We start from the raw sequence: 24,700 nt of genomic DNA on the forward strand, positions 1-24,700 counted from the left end.
CTCCCTCGCCAGCGCCAAGAGCCACTCCAGGGTGAGCGAGTTGAGGGCTGCTCGATCCATAGAGGGGTAGGCCGCTTGTCCGAGGGATAAGAGAGCACTGCGGAATGCCAGGGCCGGTCAGTGTCCCCCTGTTTTCTGAGCAGGAATCTTCTGTGGATGTTCGATGGTGGGTCGAAGATTTCTGCCATCGCGGAGCAGGCATCAGCCTTGGGGATGGAGTAGAAGGCGGTCAAGGAATCATCATCCAGGGCCGTTGGCAAGGCCAGTAGTGCCTCATCTGCAGACCAGTCCACCGAATGATATGCCACCTCCAAGCAACGGCGGAACACCATCCAGTCGCCCCCAGCCACGGAGAAAGCATGGACCAGAGACAATTGGCGCATCGTAGATGGCCGCACAGCGGAATGGCGGCGGCTTCCTGCGCGATCGCAATCGTTGAAGTGGTGGGAAGAGTCGGCGCATCTGCTAGCGCCACCGCCAAAGTCATCGCCTGGGTTGCCATCGTCAGCATGTTGAACAGGTAAGTAACCACCAACAGGGTCCTCTCCAGATGCGTAGTGACGTTCCGCCAACCCTTCGTGTCGAGAGCCATGGCGACAATGATGTCTCCATCGTTTTCGTCATCAGAGAAGTCGACGGAGAGGTTTATTTTCTTAGCCACTTTCTTTGGCATGACGGCGACATAGGTTCTTGACCACTTCCACACCAAATCTAGTGAAGTACTCACATGGACACTCTTAGCTTTCTCCTGTGACACTTATTTACCTTGCACCCTGTTTCCGACCTCCCCACTCTGCTATCTTTCTCACTCTATACTCCGATATCTCTCTCACTCTATACCCCAATATCTCTCTCAGTCTATACTCCGCCAACCTCTCACTCTGTACTCCACTATCCTCTCACTTTAAACTACGCTAACCTCTCACTCCATACTCCGCTAACCTGTCCTGCTTCCCTCAGACCTCCACCCTTATCCCTGCCCCCAGCAGGGGATCAGCCAACATTACTGGGAAGGACGAAGCGAGGAGGGTGAGGTCCCAGGCGTCTTCTCCCTGACTCTTGTGTTCTTCATCCCTTGACCTCCAACCACAACCACCCCATGTTGCGCCACACACTCCCATATATATCCCTCCTCATTTGGGGTCCTCAATTACCCCCCATTAAGCTGGCACCTCTACGGTGCCTCCAGCACACTCTCTCTCTTATCACCTCCATCTCCCGCCTCGCCGGCGTCTACCCCGTGTTCCAACACTCGCACCACCTGCCTGTACCCAAATGCACCCACTTAATTAATGCTTCTCCCCTTAATTGCTGCCGCCTCTCCAGTGCCTAAGGCATGTATCGATGCTTGCACCTGTTCATCCCCAAATGTACCTGTTCAATCACTGCTTTTCCACGATTACCTCTGCGCGACCTCAGTTGCACCCTCTCTTTACTAACCCCGCGTGTTACGCCACTACACATTTATTGATGTCGTCGATGAGTTTACCCTGTGCCACTCCTATTGTACACACGCATGTGTCTTTACACGGTAACCTTGATAACGGGTACCCTTCCTGCACGTGACATCGTAAGAGTACTCCTGGTGTTTTTCAATCCACCTCGCCAACTGTTCCAAAGGTTTATCCATTCTGAGCGAGAATTGCAATGCCGCATGATTGGTCCGCACGGTAACCGAAACGTGCCAAAATTTGCCACTGCCAGAAGTTCTCTATGAGTCACAAAATAGTGCTGTTCAGCGGTGGAAAGCACGTGACTCCCATACACAATTACGACTTCTGTTTTCCCTTGTTTTTGTGAAAACACAGCACCTATGCCGACATCACTAGCATCAGTATCCAGAATGAATGATAGTGAGAATCTTCCTCCCCCCACTGGAATCACATCCCTTTTGGTATGAGGGTTTGCAAGGGTTTCGCTACTATAGCGAACCGGGGTACAAATCTACGATAGTAGGAAACATCCTAGGAATCGTCACACTTCCTGTACCGAAGTGGGTGTCAGGCAAACGTTTTCTCAGGGTCTGTTGATATCCCCTTCCCGCTGAAGGTTTCATTTTAAGTCTAGCAGCTCTCACTTTCAAGAAAGTTTGATGTAACCTCACCAGGTGTTCCTCAAACGCCCTACTCAAAACAATGACGTCGTATAAACAAATCAAACATATCTCTCATTGTACGCCCGACGGTACAAGCTTCATGTGGCATTGGAAGGTTGGCAGCACAGTAAACAATCCCATTGGGAGTTGATTAAAGCCGTTTTTTTATTTGAATTAGTCATCCAGGGGAAGCTGCCAATATACTGATGACAGATCCAACGTCGTAAAATAGATCCAACGTCGTAAAACAGATCCAACGTCGTAAAACATTTTGCTCCCGCTAATGCATCTAGTGGGTCATCAACACGCAGCAGGGGATACACGTCTGCTATCGTTACTTTATTTAGTTGTCGATAATCCATGCAAAACCGCATGGAGCCATCTGGTTTTATCACCAGTCCTACTGGTGCTCCCCAAGGGCTGGTCGATGGAGAAATTATTTATGCTTTAACATCTCGTCTGTAGCTCGACAGATCTGCTCCTTTTCTGCCGGACCCACTCTACGTGAGTTCTGTCTCACGGGTCGAGCATTCCCCATTTCAATGTGGTGCTGCATCAAATCAGTGCAGCCCAAATCATACGGGCCCTTACTGAAAATATAATCGATTATGGGAAGGAGACTTTAAAGCCGGTCTCTTTGACCTTGAGTCAACTCAGGGTTCCGATGAACGATTTCCCCTGCCCAGTGAGACCCTACCCCATCCATCACTTCCTGTATCCCCGTCACTACTTCATCTTTTTAAATTTCACTTGCGAGGTAAATCTGTGCAATTACTGTTATCGCTTGCTCTGATGTGATCAAAACTTAAATAGTCGCTGGTTCAATTTAAAAATGGTGTTCGCTGCCGTTAGTGAATGTCGACTGATCTTTGGTCCCAATGGTGACACTATAATTGGCATTCCGCACCTAAGGTAATTAGTGGCGATCAATGTTGCAAGGGAACCAACACCTGTGCTAGGAGCAGAATTGTCATCAACTTTTCCACCAGGGCGTAACTCTGGCGGCCTTCCCTGTCTCTGTGTCAGGCTGCAAAAAATGTCTTCCTGACAGCATCTCAATACAGCCCTGGTCCATTAGTATTTTAATGGGTAGCCAACTTAAATAATTAGTTTCCAATAAGCATGGTACTGCTAGGGCCATAGAGACTAATATCGGGCCCGATAAACACATTTCCTCTATGTGGATTTCCGTTTTTACTTTCCCAAAAATTCCCAGGCTACCGCCGTTTGTGACAAATTTAATAGAAACAGGTTCTAGCCGACGTTTATCCACTGGTAACATATCGAACAAGAGCACAGAAATGATGGTGACTGATGCTTCCGTGTTCACCAACACCCTAACGGGATTTCCCCCATATTGTCATGCTCTGCCAATGGCTTCCTTCTGAACTAACGGAATTTCTGGAGAGAGTTATGTTTATCATTCAATGGGCATTGCCTTTCTGTATCTTCTATCTTTTTCTTTGTGATGGTTGCCTGGACCGAGTTTGCGAATATCGTAGAAAAGACCTCAGTCTTGTGTGCGGAGATTGGCACTCTCGCTGTTCCTCGTCTCGCCGTTGCTCCTTCGATTTTTGGGAGATCTGGACTGGAGATCCCCGTGGTCCCAAACATGAAACTCGGGTCATTTCTGGTCCGACCCAGGTTGCAGATAAACTTTGATAAAAACGATAATGGGGGGAATGCAACCTGATGCTCTGACTTGTATCTGGAACCCTTTGTTCTCCAATTCTTCTGCACGTCGAATGGCAATTTCTCTACGATGGGGTTCACTCCATGGTAGGTATTCAGGAACATGAGACCTGGTAAATAGGGGTCAGCCTGGGCTGATTGAAGCTCCATCAGAAGATATCCAAGCTTATGTAACATTTTATTGTCTTGACTTTTTAAAGACAGCCTTCTCAATGGTTTCTGGGCTACCATAGCACTCATCAAGCCTCTCCCACACCGCATGCAGGCTTGAGGCAGAGTCGTCCATGTTTTGCCGACCAGATCCTCTTTGCATACTCTGCAGATTTGTTCCTTAACCATTTCACCAACAGGTCGAGTTCTTCACTTGCAGAGATATCTGCATTTTTGATTGCGTTCCTGAAGGTTGATCTCCAGGCTCGATAGTTATCAGAGTGGACATCAAACTTTATGAGTACTGTGTTGATTAGTTCGCGGTGAGCCAAGTACCTAGCGAAGTCCCCTATGCCTGCTGATCCAGGGTGTGTCCATACTGGCGCTTGTGAGGTGCTATTATAGGCTGTATTGCCTTGCATGCCGTCATTCGTGATGGCGTTGGATTGTGGGCCCAAAAGGTTTTGATCACATTGGTTTGATCGCTTTATGTGACTGTCTGGAATGTGGGTCTGACGTGATGCATCCATTTCTGATCCCACGTGTGCGACGCTGAGTTGGTGATTAACTGCCAGGGCAGGGTAGGCATTTTCACCATTCCCGTGGACATCAATCATGTTCACTCGGCATGGAGGTGGTGATGTCTTGACATCCGCCTTTTGCTCAGTATCGGTTGGTGGAGGAGTATTGGTGCGTTGTTCAGACCAGTCCAAAATATTTTTTCTCGTAAGTTGATCACGGTCCTTGACAAGTAGGTATCTGAGTGCTAAACTCACTCCAATGCTCTTCCTCATCCAGATCGGCTGTTGCTTCTAGCACCTCTGCCTGGGCCCTTGCAGCAGCTGCTTCTTTTTTGAGTTGTAGGGTGCTTAACTAGCATCCAGCTCTGCTTTCTTCCGTGTGGCAGTAGCCACCAATGTACTCTTGGTTACGCTTGCTTCTTCTTGTATGCGGGCCTTTTCAATTAGCATGGCTTCCTCTTCAGCCATGTAGGCAATACGGGCATTTGCTGCTTCTGCTGCTGCGCGTGTCTGAGCTGCTGCCATACTCGTAGATGATGTCTTTGAGTGTGCTGAGCCTTTAGATCTTGTGGTGGACCTGGATGAGACAGAGTGCTGAGATCGGGTCTCTCTTAAGCCCTCCACACGGTCCATTGTGTCTTGTATCACTGCTTTCACATTATCATGGAGCAGTTCAAGGTAGTTCTCTTGCGTGCACACTCCCTCGATGTCCTCGTCTATCTTCACCTTCTTCAGGTGGGAGATGTATTCATTTGCCAGCAGCATGTAGCTTCAACCCGGTCCCATGCCCTTTGTATCCTGGCATCAAAGTCTGGATTCTCAGTGTCACAGCTTTCCAAGGCCCGTTGTGTCAGCCTGACCTCTCTTTGGGGCCTTGAACTCCCTCATTCCTCTTGAGGCAGGATGGAAGGTCCTGGATTGCTTCAATAACTTGCTTCAGCATCGCTCCCTGATGAACTGTGGCTTTCCATGCTGCGATGCTTGGAACACAAGTTTAATGTAGACTCACTTCAGAGCTGGCTACTTGAGAGCTCTAAGCCTGAGGAGCTGGCTGCTTGAGAGCTCCAAGAAGTATGTATTTTTACTGTCTCGGCCTCGCTGTGCACTGCATTGCACCAAGTAGTTTACCTGCCATTCAATAAACTTTCAGAGCCAGGGTGAACATCCGACTCCAACGTATTTAATGAATAGAACGAAGTAAAACTGATGGAAAAACACAGCACAAAATACAGCATCTGTTAATACTTACAATATCAATGCAATGAATGAACATTGCAGGATCATAACATTGTCTTAGATAACATGAATCTCAACAATAGGTCCTGGATGGACCAGGCACCTACATTAGCACTGCATAACTTTCCAGCAAGAGAATAAGCAACTGTGTTAAATAAGGTCACTTTGTGTAATCACCATACTTCAGCCTAAACGTACAGTGCTGCATATAACACTGAACTCTGGGTGAGATACTTCTTCATCCTTGCTCTCAAGATCGCATTAAAGTTACATGGGCACAAGTCTGGCTCGACTTATCCAACTACAAATAACATTCACGATAATGCAAGTGGCAGGCTTCGTTGTTAACTAGACCTTATATTTATCATAACAATTGACAGCATTATAAAGGCATTTACAGCATTATAACGGAAATCTTAACATTATAACAGCATTCCCGGTATTAAAAGAACATAAACGACCTTACAGACAATGCTTCTTAAAGTCCCACAATGAACAGATGCACCTGTCTTTACTGAGACGCTAATTGTGCCTCCATTTTGTACTCTGTGTAATGGCTGACACCCCTTCTTCGTGGCTTAGAGAACCTTAAATTATAACTTCCTGGTCACGTGACCAAACTCAACACTATATCAGCAAGTTCCTATGTAACCACACCCCCATATCTGCCATGGGGCAGAACAGTATCAACAGGTTCCAGTGTTAAAGGGAGCATGGTATTTGGGCGACTTCTGGCCATTGCAGTGTCGGGTTGGTGGTCATGCCCTGCCTCTGCCGTACACTTTCAATTAGGGAGAGTTTGCCGTTAATGAACCTCCTAGGCCTCCACATTTCTGGGACCAGTGGGCGTTCGACGTTTACAGTACCACCGAGTATGGAGGCTGCGAGTCTCCTAGGCATTCACCCTGCTGCAACTTGTGACAGGCGTGTCTTCCCTGCATCAGAGCCCAGGGGTCTCAGGCTGCAAGCCGCTCCTAAATCTAGCTCAGCGGTCTGAGGTTGCAAGTTGTTCCTGAGCCCAGGAGTCTTGACTCAGGCTGTAAGCTGCTCCGGCCTGAGATCCGGAAGGGTTTCCAGAGTCAAGACCCAATTGTGGGGTTGGGTGACTTTTTGGGGGAGTTGCAAGTGGGTTGGTTATTGTGATTGTTTAGATGTGTTTTGTTTTATTAAAGTTTTATTAGTAAAAGTCGGTTCTTCATTTCGGTTGACCTGTGCTGAGGAATGGCGCACTAAGAGTGATGTGGTGTAGTCTACCATTGTGATGTTGTGCAGTGCCTTGCTGGAGTACAGTTTGGGGTAGTTGGAGTTGAGGGTGTAGTTTAGTGGTGTTATTATCAAGTCAATTGGTCTTGTGAGTGTGTATTAACGATGAGGCTGGTGGCAGGTGAGTGGTGGGTGATGTTTACTGAATTCATGATTTTAGGGTGTCTAAATGTCAGCAGAGTAGTGTTGTGTCTACCAAGTAGTGAGGTGTCAGTGGTATATGGTGAGGGTCAAGTGGAAGACTGGTAAATGGTGTCATGGGAGTATTGGGGGTGTTTCGTGAGCATTAGATGTCAGGTGAGCATCCCGCACCTCCGATTAGCACGGATAGCTATGTACGATGTAAATGTGCACTGATCTTGCATACTAAGTTTTACTATTTTAAGTCTGTTGCAAGCTGACTCAGACTCAAGGATAGATCCAGAACATATGCAAGTAACCGGTCTTCGGACCAAAGACCCCAAAACAGCACAATGTGTGTGCATGGGTACAGTAGATCACCATGAGCTGTGAATTGTAGAGTGCATCTTCTGGGGTCAATTGAGGCGAGTATACATTGCTCAGTGAGATAAGACAGAGCGGATTGGTGCAGCATCTTATAAAATAGTAAGCAAAGTTTATTTTTGTTTATAAATTCTATATTTAATAGCCAATCTAAGTCGTCTCATATCGAGGTTGTTATCATATTAAAATTTCCGTGTCGTAACTATCAGGTAAGCCGTAGCATTGAACACTGGCCGGAGTGGACATAGATGTGCAGTGCTAGAACAGCAAAAGATGCTGTTGCAATCGTTCATGCGACTGATGATGAATGCATGGAGAAGCATCCTCGCTATCTCTTTAGTCAATGCACGATGGACGGTGCGCAATTGTTGAAGCTGATAAAAATCATCGTCCAGTGAAAAGCCTGATGTGAGCAGCGAACATCAGGTGAGTAGTGTCCAGTGGGTGAGAGTGCCCAACAGAGGAGAGATGGAGTCAATAGCAGAGAATAGTTGAGAGAAGAAGACTGAGCCGATGGAGAATATAATGCATCTGTAAGAAGGGCTGCCCTCTATTTTTTTTTATAACTTAACTATAATTGTTATTTGGGGTTTCCTGAAGGTGGCCTCACACTGGGTTCACCCTTTTTCAATCATACACACATTGGTTTTCTATCACCTCAATGCCCCCTACTCGCCTCTCATGTGAAAAACTCATGGAAAGATAACCTTCAAGGCTGCCAGGATAAAAACCCATGTGGAAAGGTTTGGTGGTGAGCACTATTTCATTGTGTTCGTGGGTGTTTGTGGGATGATGGGCAGCCATCATCCCGCTGCTCTGGGCTTGTTGCCGCACACCCTGCTGGCATCAGAAGGGCTCCCCATTCTGTTGTATCAGCCTCACTGCCGCCACCATAGGTGATGTGTCCTTGCAGCCCGGACGGCCGTGCTCCATATCTTATAGTAACAAAGAGTGCTGTAACGAATTCGCGTATAGCATACAGGCAGATCTCGCTAAGTGCGACCCCGTACAACGCTAATTCGTCATAGTGCTCTTTGTCCTGGAAAATTTTTTTACAAAAATTAAGAAATTCTAAAAATCCTTATGAGTCAAAACACGCAGGAAATGTGTCAGTTCATATGGACGCCTAAATGGCAAATCATTCATGTTCAAGTGACTTTGTTAGGGGCCAGCACCGGGCTGGCAGTTAAATGTCGGGGGCGAGTGCTGGGCATGAGTGTTGCAGTGGGGGAAGAGGAATGGAGATGGGGGTTTAAATTGAGTTAAATTGAAAAATCAAGAGAGTACACACAAACACAAGAAATGGAGAGTGACTCAGCAGCCTTTAGCATAATAACAAGAGTGGAAATCATGTAGAATTAGTTAAAGAGGGAGAGGTTGATCATTTCAGACACAGAAATGGAACTCCCATAAACTTTATTGTCGAACGTGTTTTTTCCCAATACGGCATTTTCCAAGAACGTTACCCCTGTGTTCGACGATGTCTGTATGATTATACTCGGTGTTAAGCTAATCTGGAAGTTTAATTGCAGTGATATGACAGAGCTCATTCCATATAACATACTCCGTGGGTTTCCAAACTCTAGTCCAATCATGACGACGTTATCCTCTTTTTAAAAAACCTTCAGATGTGCATGCAAAGCAATTTATAAATGAATGAAAAATATTCATGAGTATGAAATTTAGAATTGCAATTGGGAAGGTCGACTAGCTTGTTGGGATATTAGCTATTTTACTGTTGTAAAAAGATCTGTGGTTTATATTGTATGATATGTTTAGATTACATTTCTTATTTTTAACTCGTATTCCTTAAACTGCCTACAAATTGTATTTTTTGCAAAACGCGATCTAACCCAAAAAACAACTGTATTATGGATGTTATTGGTCGCGAAAGCCTACGTGTTAAACCAATACAAGTCAAGGATGAAATGAATCAAACTTTTTGTGAAAAAATATTGGTCAACAATTTTATTAATGATACAAAATATCATCAACAAATTGATTCATACAATATCCAAGGTGTTCACAATCACGAATCCAATGCGACCAATTGAAAGCACTGAATCGTTGCCCATAGGTGTGTCTAGTTGGCAGCCATGGTCTGGTCCATCCAGCTGCGCAGGGCGGTGACGCGCGCGTACACGGCCGGCATGCTGGTGGAGCACGAGCTGCTGCCCCACGACACGATCCCCACGAGGTTCCACACGCCGTTCTTCTCGCACACCAGGGGGCCGCCAGAGTCGCCCTGGAGAGAAGACACGCAAGGTACATAGCCACAAGCATATCAGAATGAGCTTCGATATCGAGACAAAATAAAGTAAAATAAAACCGTCCAACCCATCTTTGATGACAATTGAGTTGTGTTGAGATACACTTCACTTATATGGTGGTGCAGGTCTGCAATCATTACACATTTTTAAAATTAATGTATGCATGGTAATAATGAGCTGTCACGAATTTGCATTAAATGATGAAATAATAAATATATTGCCACTTAAAATTAAGCATTGAGGTATATATCAAAGTTCAACCTTAAACTGTCAACAACTACTTTCATCAATGGTTTACTTTCAAACATGTTACATTTTTACAAGATAGGCCCATAAACCCCACCATTCCTCATTCCTCCAATGATGATCGCCTACCTTCTGGTGTAAGCATTAAAACGCTGACTTCAGATACAACTTTAGCTAGGTAATGAAAGGCCGTTAACGTTTACCATGCAGGAGCTGGCTCCAGCACCACCAGCGCAGATCATGACACTGGTGATGACGTTCACGGTGCCCCACTTCTGCTGGCAGGTGGCGGTAGGCACAAGAGGCAAAGCGGTCTGTTGCAGGATGGGAGGCGTGTTGAAGGCTGTGAACGCACACATAGAAGAATGCAAAATAACATAATAATGGTTAGATCATCTCTTTAATAATATTTCTTAATAACTGTTTGAACACGAATTACTGTCAAAGTTGTATTTGCCTACTAGCTGTAGGAAGTTTGAATGAATACCCTGCTCAAAGTAAATGTGTTAATTATTGGTCGTTGATGCTCACCGGAAGAGCGGACCTTGCCCCAGCCGGAGGTGACACACATCATGTTATCAGCGAAGACATCCGAGGCGGCGGGCAGGCAGACGGGAGAGACACGGTCCACGATCTGAGCGGGCTGAGCCAGCTTCAGCAACATGATGTCGTTGTTGATGTTGTAGGAGTCCCACTGCTGGTGAGTGATGGCCTGTGTGTGCAAACAGAACGAGATGTTAGAATACCTTAAACGAACTACGTTTGTTTTATTCAGGGTACTTGATCAATACACTTGGTCTCTATATTCTTGGTTCTTTCGGTAAAGTCACGTAGAAGAGAAATAATAAAATATTAAAAATATTAACAAAATTGCTTTATAAAACCGAAAGAACCAAGAATATGAATCCCTACAGTCACGAAAGCTTTAAATCAAAAACACTTGGTCTCTGTTGAACTTCATCCATTTCAATGTCTAACAAGTTGAGGGGATTGTTCATGAGATAATTTCATAGCTCGTAAGTTTACCTTAGAGACGACAAGAGACTGGATGTTCTCGGCGTTGGAGTTCCTGTCGTGCTCGCCCAGGACGACGCGGTCAATGGACGGGCTGCGAGCACATTTAAGAAAACCGAACATTTACTGATTGAGAAAAATATTCTGACTCGTTTTAAAGTCGTTAACAATGAGCGGTGCTATGCTGGCGCAGTGACTTACTTGAACTCGCAGTGGGCAGCGGTCACCACCCACGAGGGGTCGATGAGGGAGCCACCGCAATAGTGCCACGTGGTGGAATCCTGTAGTGGCAAGACGCGACAGAAATGGTGTCGTGTCGTACTCTCGGACACGCGTAGCACACCTCACGTGCCAAACAGCAGATCGTACTGGCCGACTTTCACTTGTGTCGTGGACACCGCTATACGGTTCGTGTAAATGCGGACTCATGACATGCTAACATTGAGCACTCACCTGCAGGGACACCTGCCAGGGCCAGGACCCCGAAACCGCATCCTCGCCGTTGACGATGCGAGAGTAGCCGGTGATGACCGGCTTGATGGCCGGGACACCGCACCCTGTGATGTGTAAAGAACACGGTCATTGATCGTGAACATTACAAAGGCTCCTTGAATGATTTACCTACAAAGCAAATGTGGAGGAGCTATGTAAATATTGTTGCATCATTAGACCATGAGAGAAGTCGACGGCTTGGTGGTGCATTCATCCACCAGCGGATAGATCATTGCCCATGATTACATACTTACAATATGAAATAGTTAGACAGCAGTTTGAGCTACAGTGAGGGAAAAAAGTATTTGATCCCCTGCTGATTTTGTACGTTTGCCCACTGACAAATGATCAGTCTATAATTTTAATGGTAGGTTTATTTGAACAGTGAGAGACAGAATAACAACAACAAAATCCAGAAAAACGCACGTCAAAAATGCTTTAAATTGATTTGCATTTTAATGAGGGAAATAAGTATTTGACCCCCTCTCAATCAGAAAGATTTCTGGCTCCAAAGTGTCTTTTATACAGGTAACGAGCTGAGATTAGGAGCACACTCTTTAACGGAGTGCTCCTAATCTCAGCTTGTTACCTGTATAAAAGACACCTGTCTACAGAAGCAATCAATCAATCAGATTCCAAACTCTTCACCATGGCCAAGACCAAAGAGCTCTCCAAGGATGTCAGGGACAAGATTGTAGACCTACACAAGGCTGGAATGGGCTACAAGACCATTGCCAAGCAGCTTGGTGAGAAGGTGACAACAGTTGGTGCATTATTCGCAAATGGAAGAAACAAAAGAACTGTCAATCTCCCTTGGCCTGGGGCTCCATGCAAAATCTCACCTCGTGGAGTTGCAATGATCATGAGAATGGTGAGGAATCAGCCCAGAACTACACGGGAGGATCTTGTCAATGATCTAAAGGCAGCTGGGACCATAGTCACCAACAAAACAATTGGTAAAACACTACGCCGTGAAGGACTGAAATCCTGCAGTGCCCGCAAGGTCCCCCTGCTCAAGAAAGCACATATACATGCCCGTCTGAAGTTTGCCAATGAACATCTGAATGATTCAGAGGACAACTGGGTAAAAGTGTTGTGGTCAGATGAGACCAAATGGAGCTCTTTGGCATCAACTCAACTCGCCGTGTTTGGAGGAGGAGGAATGCTGCCTATGACTCCAATAACACCATCCCCACCGTCAAACATGGAGGTGGAAATATTATGCTTTAGGGATGTTTTTCTGCTAAGGGGGCAGGACAACTTAACCGCATCAAAGGGACGATGGACGGAGCCATGTACCGTCAAATCTTGGATGAGAACCTCCTTCCCTCAGCCAAGGCATTGAAAATGGGTCGTGGATTGGTATTCCAGCATGACAATGACCCAAAACACACGCCCAAGGCAACAATGGAGTGGCTCAAGAAGAAGCACATTAAGGTCCTGGCGTGGCCTAGCCAGTCTCCAGACCTTAATCCCATAGAAAATCTGTGGAGGGAGCTGAAGGTTCGAGTTGCCAAACGTCAGCCTCGAAACCTTAATGACTTGGAGAAGATCTGCAAAGAGGAATGGGACAAAATCCCTCCTGAGATGTGTGCAAACCTGGTGGCCAACTACAAGAAACGTCTGACCTCTGTGATTGCCAACAAGGGTTTTGCCACCAAGTTTTGCAGAGGGGTCAAATACTTATTTCCCTTGTTAAAATGCAAATCAATTCATAACATTTTGACATGCGTTTTTCTGTATTTTTTTGTTGTTATTCTGTCTTTCACTGTTAAAATAAACCTACCATTAAAATAATACACTGATCATGTCTTTGTCAGTGGGAAAACTTACAAAATCAGCAGGGGATCAAATACTTTTTTCCCTCACTGTATGTGTATAAAAACTATAGTGCAGGCAGTCCCCTTCCTATGGAAAACCCGACTTATGGAAATCCGAATTTACAGAAATTCTCCCATAAATCACGTAAAAAATTGCAATACTGTATGCATAAATGTTTGCATTAGTTATGTAAGCGCAAATGGTGCAGCGTGGTGAGGTTGCTGATGAATACAGAGGAGTGAGCGGTAAGGCGGGGCCGCATCTTCCCCAAGGTGGTGGTGTCCTGTAAAGTACCTTGAGTTACGCTGTTACATTGGTACCCTCAATAGACTACCCGTCACATCGTCTCTTTTCCTTTTGTAGCATTACGTAATTGTTCGTTTTCTATGCTTCGTGGTATTCATCAACAATTCGACAAGTACAGTGTATGTTCCATTAGTTGAATTATGGGCAGTGTTAGGGTACATATGTGATCAAATGGAAGCATCACAGGACGTGTAGAGCGTATGTACAGCGATACGTTACAGGTAGCGATAGAAAACGGATGACAGCGTGATACGATACTCATAGAAAACGGTAGGGGAGGCACAACTATTTCCACATATGGGATTTTATCATTGATTTGGGGGAGAAATTGTTTAGTTTCCGACGTAAAAAATTCGGGTTACGGATTTTTCTCGGGAACCTAACCCTTCTTTAACAATAGTGCTGCTTGTTGACACAATCTTGATAGTTTAAAAAGTATACATCTTTTGAGTTTCATCCCAATGCAAAATGTATGTACATCTTCCCCAGCTGTCATGTCAATTGGGGGATTTATGAATGTATTTCGATATAGTATTGTGGCAAATTATGAGTACACCATGTCTTGGTTTATCGACGAAAAATGACCCAGGGTTCAGTGAATCCCTCACTTTGGTGTACATGTTCAAATGGTTCTCTCGCATGACGATTGATGAATAAAAAATTAGCTGGCGCATCTTTAAGAGCCTCTATAATTTGTTTTCTTATAAAGGCCTTATAAAGGAATTCAATGTAAGTCTTAAAACGTAGATTTCCTTTCTTACCACGCTGTGTGCGACTCCCATTTTACATTGTGAGTGTTTGAGTTCAAGAGGTGTGCAATGGCAGTAGAGTCCTTACCGAAGGCGGCGCCGATGAAGGCGAAGCAGGAGACGAGCCAGAAGAGAGACATTGCTACTGTGGTAGACGGTGCTGGCCCCCTGCTGTTGGGCAGCCCCTTTTATACAGAAAATCTGCCGCGTGGCAGCGAGTTTAAACCTTTATTTAGAATACTAGCGGTTGGCCTTGCCCTTGGATAAGCATTGGAGTACTGGTGCCACATGCCAATAATCTATATCTTCCCATGAACAACCAATATTGTGAAGGTCGGCTGAAAAACACAGCGATATGGAGCAACAAATTTATTTCACACCATTTGGTTTAAACATTCCATTTTGGAAATGGGTGTTCAACCAAGATCAAATTGTGTTGAAGTTAAAGACAGTTGTTTTGTAAAGACCAGCATTAAAATGAATAAGAACAGGTAAAGAGGGATTTTCCAAACTTCATTACATATTTTGTTAGAGTGAGGGTTAACCTTAACCAAATTTGAGGATTATCAGAGTTAAAACTTGGTCACCAGTAATTTAACTGAATTGTACAATTAAAATTACATATGTCAAATATAGATAATTTATGTGAGTAATGCGAAGTGCATGACGCACGGGAGATGTGGCCTTATGCCACGTGTGGAAGCCCGACCTCGCCTGAAAAAAGCGTGCGAGGGGCAATCTTTTGCAGCGTTGGAGAGAAGACGACCCAGGCTGCGGAGTCTGCTGAGGCCGGAGCAGCCGATAAGTGATGGATGGGAGTGTTAGTGATGTTATTCATACTTAGGGGGGAATGTTTTGAAATGTTTGGATGCAAAGAGAAAAACACGGATACAGGAGCAAGTTTTAAACAATCTTGTACTAATGTAGGTGTGCACAAACGAGCCATGCATCGGGCCATAACCCTTCAATACATTTTCAAAGGTTACCAAATATTTCAGGGCAGAGATTTGCGTTACATTTGATTATTTAGGCTACAGATAGAGTTGTACTGGTAGGAACCTCTTGGTTCCGCCAGCCCACAGGGGATTATTGTGTCCGTCCATCCGTCTGTCGTGCATCCAAAAATGGGAGGGGTGGGGCTGGGTAGAGAGGGGAGGGTGGGGAGGGGCTGGGTGGGGAGGGAGGGGCTGGGTGGGGAAGGTGGCCACGGCACACACGAGGGGGTGGGTGGCCACCAACCACGTCCGGCCATCTTCAGGACATTTTTCCCTCCACGTGGAGAATCAACATCATGCGTTTAGAGTATGCGGCTGCTCTTAATCTCTACATTATAAGCCGCCAATTCGTAGGTATTGTGCTCTTTTTTTGAGGAACAGCTTTTTTTTCTCTCCACCATCCCAGGTCCCCACTCGTCCCCACCCTTCACGCCGGCTTGTGCCCGCCCTCACAGTCGGGCATATTTGCGGAATACACCACGCCACCGTTGACCCTGGCCATTGACCGAGCAACCCAACGTTCCTACCAGCTCCCTCCGCAGGAATGTGTTTAACCAGTTACTCTATTTTAAATTGCAAAATGTGTGATTCATTGATATCCGTGAATGTTAATTTTATAGGTATAGAGTGGTGCCATGGCCGCGGAGCAACTTCGCAAGCGCCCCGACTCCCACCCTGAGCACACACACACGCAGCACACACATGTAGTGTCCCAGCCGGGGATCGCCTGGTACAATGGATTTTCATCTGAAGGGTCCATAGGTGGGAAATCCTGCAGTTTCCCGGTGCCAGGAGATTGGCTGACCCTCCCAGGACAAATCACAATGCGGCTCCCCTAAATTGGATTAAAATTGTATGGGCGCACAAAGGTTCACCGGGCAAACCACAACCACGACATCAGGTAGGGGGCTGGGGTGAAATATGAAGCGAGCAGAGCAAACGATGAGGTCAGGGAATCCCAGCACCACAGACCAAGTACACACTAGCCGGGTGTGTATTCACCAGTTGGACGCCCTTCCAGATTAAACAGGCTGAGTCAGGGATTAATGAGTACGGGTGCAGAAACAATGGATCGAAAAATTACGTAGCATAACGCGCCATGTAAGGGCAGAGAAATGGTTGAAAATCACAGGTAGGCGCACAATTGGTTGCCCCAGATGACATAGCTCTGGATTTCAAAAGTGAAGGGGATGAAAAGGGAAGCGAAAAACGGTTCAAGAGATCTCAGCTTCAACAGCCTGGTCGCTAAGACCCCCCCACCCCCTGCCGTCCTTCCTCCTCGAGCTGCTCACAGAATCCGTGTGACGCCAGGGAGTGCTGCTACGAGGCAATGATAGGCAAGGTTTTTTCGTCATCCTCCAACTCTCACAGCATCCGTGCGACGCCGTGAGTACAGCTGCGAGGTACGGGATATGGCATGTGAATGTTTGGGGACTTGCTCAGTAGGCTAGGCTCTGCTGGCAGAATATTCCCTACGGGCAGTGCAGGGTTTGTGCCGTGAATAAACGTTAGCACAGAGCATTGTTTGTGATTTGTGTGTGGAGCGGCGAGAGGGCAGAGCTGCAGCACGAGCGCTCATTGATATAATCGCTCGCAGGTGTGGGCGTGGTCGGACTGCTGTGCGCAGCGTTAGCGAAAGTGGTGGTATGCACAGAAGAGTAATCACGGAGCTGCAGTGTATGCGCTTGTTCGAATATTATTTGCCAGCAGGAGCACGCGCATTCGCGCAGCCGCTTATCATTAGTCTTAGTGCGGGCTTCTGGTGGGGATATAACCACCCACGGGCACGCGTGTGTTCATGCCGCTGCTTAAGCATCAGCTGTAGTGCGGGCGTGTGTTAGAATTTAACCACCCGCCGGTCCGCGCATGTTCGCGCAGCGCTTAGCGTGAGTCTTAGTGTGGGCGTGGGGTAGAATATAACCGTTCGCCGGCACGCGTATTCGCGCGGCCGCTTGAGCGTCAGCTGTGGTGTATGTGCATGGTAGGGTATAATCGCCTGCAGGTGCACGCGCGTGCTCGCCGCAGCGTTAGCATTAGTGGTGGTGCATATGCGGGCTGTGTGGAGTAACCCCGTGTGGCATTGAGCCAGCAATTTAGCTATATCCCTCAAAGAGGTTGCTAGCATGGGGGGGGGGCAATCACCCAGTCGGCGGAGGCCCGGCGGGAGCCAATCGATGCAATGGAGGAGGGAGTGTAGGAGGCGGACTTCGCGCCCCACCTGCCCGGGGAGGGCGGTGGGGTGTACAGCGGCTCCCACAGAATGGTGTCAAATGTGGTACGACTCCCCACACCTCCAAGGGAGAGAGGCGCCCCACCCCAAGTAACAGTAAGGTATGTGTTCACTGGACAAGGGATACCGCCATGGAAATCGCTTGGCCGGATCCTCACGTATGCGACAGATATTAATGGCTGGACGGATGCGCAAGCTACTGCAGTAGCGAAATCGTAATTTGGATGGGCAGGCAGCCGACTTTGTGGAAGCGCTACCCACAAACGCGCAAGCGCATTTGGGAGAATTCGGCGCATGCGACCAGGAGGAGGCAAAGTCAGCATTAAATTCTCGCCACCACCAGCCCAGCGAGCACCTCTACAGCTACACTGAGGACGTGCACTCATTAACACAGAGCGCACACCCGGGGTTTGCTGCCAAGATCATTGATGCACTCTCTACCGAGAAAGTTCAGCAGTATCTGATTAGCACGGCGTGGTGGCAGCCAGATGCGGAACTGCCCATATCCCACATTTAACACTCTTGTTGAGCGCGTGCGTGTGTGTGAGAGATTTGCTCATGAGCACGCGCAGGTCCGAGGGCTGGGACGGGAGCGCACCATTGCAAGCCTCCTTCTGGAGGAGGAGGAGCTCACCAGGACGGTGAGGAGGGGGCCAAGGGAGCCTGTGAGACTCAGTGAGACAACCCCAGGATGGGTGGCAGGGATACAGACCAGCATCGGAGATATAGCAGGCCATGTTACCCATTTACACGCGGAGGTGACCCAAGCACGCGAGGGGGTGACCCGAGTAAGCGGGGAGGTGACCCGAGTACATGGAAATATTGACAAGCTGCAGTCCACAGAGGAGGTGGTCCAGTCGGAGGTGGGAGGACTACACTCCACGGGAGGGGGGATAACTGGGCGAATGTCTCAATTAGAGGCAGAGCTCGAACAAATGCGCACTGGGAGCGGAAGGGGGAGTGAGCATCGGGCTTCTTATGGAGCCACCGCCCTTCCCCATGTGTGCTATCTATGCGACCATTGGGGGCATCTTGTGAGAGACTGTCCCCAGATCACCCACGCTAGACAAGCACCAGGGTTAAACACTAAGGCCTCCCTAGAGAGGGGACTACCGAGGGGTGCAATCAACGTGGTCCCAACACAAATAAACTGTATTGATAATGGCGAGCGAGTGACCCCCACCCAGATGCCGACAACAACACCCAAAAACGCGGCGACTGCGGAAGACTGGCTGCAGGAGCTGGTGGCAGGAATCACGGGGGCCACGTCGCTGGTGGAAGCGTAGGTGAATGGGCAGCGTACCCGGATTCTGCTGGACACGGGGGCTGTAGCCTCACTCGTGAGCGCAACACACTGCAGCTTGCTACGGGTTGACATGGGCCGCCTACAGTCCCCGGATCACGTGCTGCACACTGTGAGTGGAGCTGGGATGGGACTGCTGGGGAGGGTCACCCTTGAGGTCCGCCTCAGACACCAGGTGTGTAACCAGGCGTTCTATGTTTCGAGCGAGTTAGGCCACGAGTGTATTGCAGGTACCGACCTCCTTGAAAATTTGGGGCTCAACGTGCATCCCCGCCAGTGATGCACCACCATGGAGGGCAGTGGGGAGCGGATTCCGTTCTTGGGACAGGAGCCGGATCGCCCCCACTTCAAAGACCATGGCTGCTATCCTGGCATCAGCTGTCACCATCGGCCCCCTCGCGGAGATGCTGGGAATGGTGGCAATGCATGGCCGGGCCTACCAACAGGGGGAGGCCACTCATCGGCAGCAAGAGCAGGGCTTCCGCCCCCGTGTTGAGACCCCTTTCTACTCGCTGGCTCTAAAGTATGGCTGCATACCCCACGCATAGGGGCCAGACAGGTGGGTAAGTTGACCATCTACTGGCGAGGATCCTCGACCTTAGTGCGGCAGATCTCCCCCTGGACGGTGATGATTCAAGGCGGGGTGAGGGGTCGAGAGACGGCGGTCAACGTCCGCCGATTAAAAACCTGGAGGGCGGGAGTCGCCCACCCTTCGGGTACCATAAAATCATTGAATCCCCACACCCCCCATGCGCCCCATACCCGATGGCTTCACGACATACATGGGCCCAAGTTCCCAGTGGGCCCCGGCCCGGCAAGGAGGTGATGGGCGTGGTGCCACCTAAACCCATCTGCCCCTGAGTTTGTTCCCCAGCCAGGTGACGCCGGAGGGCAGGAGGATCCTCTGGAATGGAGATGGAGACCACCGCAGGAGGCTAGGAAAGCTGAGCCACCACCTACGAAACCAGCAACAAGGGCCGGGTGAGTCCCACGGACTCCATGGCACAACCTGGTTGGAGCGACCCAGGTGAGATGCTTCAGTCAGCCCGGGACGGGGATGGGCCGTGGAGCAACTCCGCAAGCACTGCGACTCCCCCCTGCCCCCCACCCTGAACACACACACATGCAGCACACACGTAGTGTCCCAGCGGGGGATCACCTGACACAACGGGTTTTCATCTGAAGGGCCCCTAGGTGGGAAGGCCCGCAGTTTCCCGGTGCCAAGAGATTGGCCGACCCTCCCAGGACAAATCACATTGCGGCACCCCTAAATTGGCTTAAAATTGTATGGGCACACAGGTTAACTGAGCCAGCCACAATCAGTCACGCACAACATCTGAGAGGGGGCTGGGGTGAAATGTGAAGCGAGCAGAGCAAACGATGAGGTCAGGGAATCCCAGCACCACAGACCAAGTACACACTAGCCGAGTGTGTATTCACCAGTCGGACGCCCTTCCAGATTAAACAGGCTGAGTCAGGGATTAATGCGTACGAGTGCAGAGACAATGGGTCGAAAAATAACGTAGCATAACGCTACATATAAGGACAGAGAAATGGTTTAAAATCACAGATGGGCTCATGATTTGCTGCGCCGGATGACGTAGCTCTGGATTTCAAAAGTCAAGGGGATAAAATGGGGAGCGAAAAATGGTTCAAGAGATCTCAGCTTCAACAGCCTGGTCGCTAAGACCCCCCCCCCCCTGCCGTACTGCCTCCTCGAGTCACTCGCAGCATCTGTGTGATGCCAGCGAGTGCTGCTACAAGGCAGTGATAGGCAAGGTTTTTTTGTCATCCTCCCTCCGACTCTCACAGCGTCCATGCGACGCCGTGAGTACAGCTGCGAGGTACATGATAGAGCGTGTGAGTGTTTGGGAACTTGGATAGCAGTAGGCTAGGCTCTGTTCACAGAATATTCCCTCCGGGCAGTGCAGGGTTTGTACCGTGAATAAACGTTAGCACAGAGCATCGGTGCAGTGTTTGTGATTTGTGTGTGGAGCGGCTGCGTGGGCGGACGCGCGGCGAGAGTGAGGGCGGAGCCGCAGCACGAGCGCTCGTTGAGATGATCGCTCGCAGGTGCGGGCGCGTTCGTATTGCTGTGCGCCGCGTTAGCGTGAGCGGTGGTGTGCACAGAAGAGTAATCACAGAGCCACAGTGCGGGCGTGTATTAGAATAGAATTGCCAGCAGGAGCGCGCGCGTTCGTACAGCCACTTAGCGTTAGTTTTAGTGCGGACGCAGGTGGGAATATAACCACCGGCTGGCTCGCGTGTGTTCGTGCGGCCGCTTGAGGGTTAACTGTGGTGTGTATGCGTGGTAGGGTATACAGTGAGGGAAAAAAGTATTTGATCCCCTGCTGATTTTGTACGTTTGCCCACTGACAAATAAATGATCAGTCTATTATTTTAATGGTAGGTTTTTTATGAGCAGTGAGAGACAGAATAACAACAACAAAAATCCAGAAAAACGCATGTAAAAAATGTTATAAATTGATTTGCATTTTAATGAGGGAAATAAGTATTTGACCCCCTCTCAATCAGAAAGATTTCTGGCTCCCAGGTGTATTTATTACAGGTAACGAGGTGAGATTAGGAGCACACTCTTAAAGGGAGTGATCCTAATCTCAGCTTGTTACCTGTATAAAAGGCACCTGTCCACAGAAGCAATCAATCAATCAGATTCCAAACTCTCCACCATGGCCAAGACCAAAGAGCTCTCCAAGGATGTCAGGGACAAGATTGTAGACCTACACAAGGCTGGAATGGCTACAAGACCATTGCCAAGCAGCTTGGTGAGAAAGTGACAACAGTTGGTGCGATTATTCGCAAATGGAAGAAACACAAAAGAACTGTCAATCTCCTTCGGCCTGGGGTTCTATGCAAGATCTCACCTCGTGGAGTTGCAATGATCATGAGAACGGTGAGGAATCAGCCCAGAACTACACGGGAGGATCTTGTCAATGATCTAAAGGCAGCTGGGACCATAGTCACCAACAAAACAATTGGTAAAACACTACGCCGTGAAGGACTGAAATCCTGCAGTGCTCGCAAGGTCCCCCTGCTCAAGAAAGCACATATACATGCCCATCTGAAGTTTGCCAATGAACATCTGAATGATTCAGAGGACAACTGGGTAAAAGTGTTGTGGTCAGAGGAGACCAAATGGAGCTCTTTGGCATCAACTCAACTCGCCGTGTTTGGAGGAGGAGGAATGCTGCCTATGACTCCAATAACACCATCCCCACCGTCAAACATGGAGGTGGAAATATTATGCTTTGGGGATGTTTTTCTGCTAAGGGGACAGGACAACTTAACCGCATCAAAGGGACGATGGACGGGGCCATGTACCGTCAAATCTTGGGTGAGAACCTCCTTCCTTCAGCCAGGGCATTGAAAATGGGTCGTGGATGGGTATTCCAGCATGACAATGACCCAAAACACACGCCCAAGGCAACAATGGAGTGGCTCAAGAAGAAGCACATTAAGGTCCTGGAGTGGCCTAGCCAGTCTCCAGACCTTAATCCCATGGAAAATCTGTGAAGGGAGCTGAAGGTTCGAGTTGCCAAACGTCAGCCTCGACACCTTAATGACTTGGAGAAGATCTGCAAAGAGGAATGGGACAAAATCCCTCCTGAGATGTGTGCAAACCTGGTGGCCAACTACAAGAAACGTCTGACCTCTGTAATTGCCAACAAGGGTTTTGCCACCAAGTTCTAGTCATGTTTTGCAGAGGGGTCAAATACTTATTTCCCTCATTAAAATGCAAATCAATTTATAACATTTTTGATATGCGTTTTTCTGGATTCTGCTGTTGTTATTCTGTCTCTCACTTTTCAAATAAACCTACCATTAAAATTATAGACTGATCATTTCTTTGTCAATGGGCAAACGTACAAAATCAGCATGGGATCAAATACTTTTTTCCCTCACTGTAATCGCCTGCAGGTGCCTGCACGTGCTTGCCGCCGCATTAGCATTAGTGGAGGTGTCTATGCGGGTGTGTGTGGAGTAACCCGGTGCAGTGGTGAGCCAGCAATTTAGCTATGTCCCTCAGAGAAGGCGCTCGGATGGGGAGGGGGGGGGGGGCGATCACCGGCAGGAGCCAATCGACACAGTGGTGGGGTGGACGCCGGCCCCCAAAATAGTACCAGCTCATTGTGTGATCATATTTCATACCTGTCAACCCTCTTATCAGTGTCTATCTTATTACAGACCAATTCAAACCTTATTGGTTTATTCTGCCTCACGGCAAGTGTCTTGCCTCACGGCATATGTGGGGCGTGTGTACACAGGAATTTCCTGTTTATGAAATAGGGGGTGGTCACGTGACCAGGAAGTTGCGATTTTAGATTTCCGCTGAACCACGCGGGCGTCGGCCATTAAAAACATAATTCAAGATGGCGGCACACATCGCAGCTCCGTGAAGACAGCTGCAGCCACCGTTGTGGGACTTTGAAAAGCATTGTCTGTAAGTTCGTTTGTGTTCTTATGATACTGGCAATGTTGCTATAATATTAGAAGGACCTTTATAATGCTGCTATAACGCTAGAACCTTTATAATGCTGTTAAATTGTTACGATATATGTGGGGCCTAGTTGACAATAAAGCCTGCAGCTTGCCTTGTTGTGATTTACCCGTAATCGAGTAAGTAGATTCAAACTTGAAATAACAAAATGTCTCATTCATAAGACAACGTTATGATGCTGTGGTGTTTATTCATTGTGTTGGTTTTTCTGGGTATTAACAGATGCTGTATCTGTGCTGTTTTCTTACCAGTTTTACCTCTCTCTACCGTTCAATTTCAATAAATGACGTTCGGAGTCAGATGTTCACCCTGGCTCTGAGGGTTTATTGGAAACGCGAGGTTATCTACTCAGCTAGCTCTGCAACGCAACGCAGAGCGAGGCCGAGATAGTAAAAAGACATTCTTCTTGGAGCTCTCAAGCAGTCAGCCTGCAGCAAGCAAGGAGCTAGTCAGCCTGCAGCAAGCAAGGAGCTCTCAAGCAGTCATCCTGCAGCAAGAAAGGAGCTCTCAAGCAGTCATCCTGCAGCAAGCAACGAGCTCTCAAGCACTCATCCTGCAGCAAGCAAGGAGCTCTGCAACGAGTCTACATTAAAAATTGTGTTGCAAGCATCTCAGCATGGAAAGCCACAGTTCAGCAGGGAGAGATGCTGAAGAAGGTGATTTAGGCAATCCAGGACCTCCCATCCAGCCACAAAAGGACCAAGGAAGTTCAAGGCCCCAAAGAGACGTCAGGCTGACACAACGGGCCTTGGAAAGCTATGATGCTGAGAAGCAAAACCTTGATGCCAGGATACAAAGGGCATGGGACCGGGTTGAAGCTGATATATCTGAAGCTACAAATGCCTCAGACACAGTGGCCTCAATTCAGCGGGCCATCCAGCGAGTGAAGGTGAGCAGCTCAAGCTACAAGCTCCTGGCAAATAAATACATCTCCCTCCTGATGAAGATGAAAACAGATGAGGGCCTTGAGGGAGTGTGCACGCGAGAGAACTTCCTCGAACTGCTCGATGATAACGTACAGGCAGTGATACAAGATGCAATAGACCGTGTGGAGGGCGTAAGAGAGACCCGATCTCAGCACTCTGTCTCATCCAGGTCCACCACAAGATCTAAAGGCTCAGCACACTCAAAGACATCATCTAATAGTATAGCAGCAGCTCAGTCACGCGCAGCAGCAGAAGCAGCAAATGCCCGTATTGCCTACATGGCTGAAGAGGAAGCCATGCTAATTGAAAAGGCCCGCATACAAGAAGAAGCAAGCATAGCAACTGCTGCCGCACGAGAGCAAGAGAGT

The 24,700-nt window shown here is 48.1% G+C and overlaps 1 protein-coding gene and 1 long non-coding RNA gene across 2 annotated transcripts; one reads left to right on the forward strand and one right to left on the reverse strand.

The window, feature by feature from the left end:
* Window positions 1-9,414: 9,414 nt before the first annotated feature.
* On the reverse strand, window positions 9,415-14,555 carry LOC116944080 (chymotrypsin B-like). The gene is made up of 7 exons (XM_032957492.2): window positions 14,448-14,555; window positions 11,445-11,548; window positions 11,193-11,272; window positions 11,004-11,085; window positions 10,509-10,689; window positions 10,181-10,320; window positions 9,415-9,706 (listed from the first exon to the last, which is right to left on the reverse strand). The coding sequence occupies exons 1-7, from the start codon at window positions 14,497-14,499 to the stop codon at window positions 9,545-9,547; spliced, it is 801 nt and encodes a 266-aa protein (XP_032813383.1). The 5' UTR covers window positions 14,500-14,555; the 3' UTR covers window positions 9,415-9,544.
* A 1,060-nt stretch (window positions 14,556-15,615) lies between these two features.
* Window positions 15,616-23,713, forward strand: LOC142925389 (uncharacterized). The gene is made up of 2 exons (XR_012942378.1): window positions 15,616-19,868; window positions 23,658-23,713. It is a non-coding gene; the product is annotated as an uncharacterized LOC142925389 (long non-coding RNA).
* The last annotated feature ends 987 nt before the right edge of the window (window positions 23,714-24,700 follow it).

Source organism: Petromyzon marinus, chromosome 20 (assembly GCF_048934315.1).
Source record: "Petromyzon marinus isolate PM22_M1 ecotype Great Lakes invasive population chromosome 20, UKy_Petmar_22M1.pri1.0, whole genome shotgun sequence".
NCBI classification, from domain to species: domain Eukaryota; kingdom Metazoa; phylum Chordata; class Hyperoartia; order Petromyzontiformes; family Petromyzontidae; genus Petromyzon; species Petromyzon marinus.

Excerpts from the sequence above, each read along its gene's own strand:
- LOC116944080 (XM_032957492.2), bottom strand. The coding sequence starts at position 14,499 with ATGTCTCTCTTCTGGCTCGTCTCCTGCTTCGCCTTCATCGGCGCCGCC. Across the intron at positions 10,321-10,508 it reads GGGCAAGGTCCGCTCTTCCG|CCTTCAACACGCCTCCCATC; the intron begins GTGAGCATCAAC and ends GTGCGTTCACAG. Across the intron at positions 9,707-10,180 it reads CTGGAGCCAGCTCCTGCATG|GGCGACTCTGGCGGCCCCCT; the intron begins GTAAACGTTAAC and ends TCTTCTCTCCAG.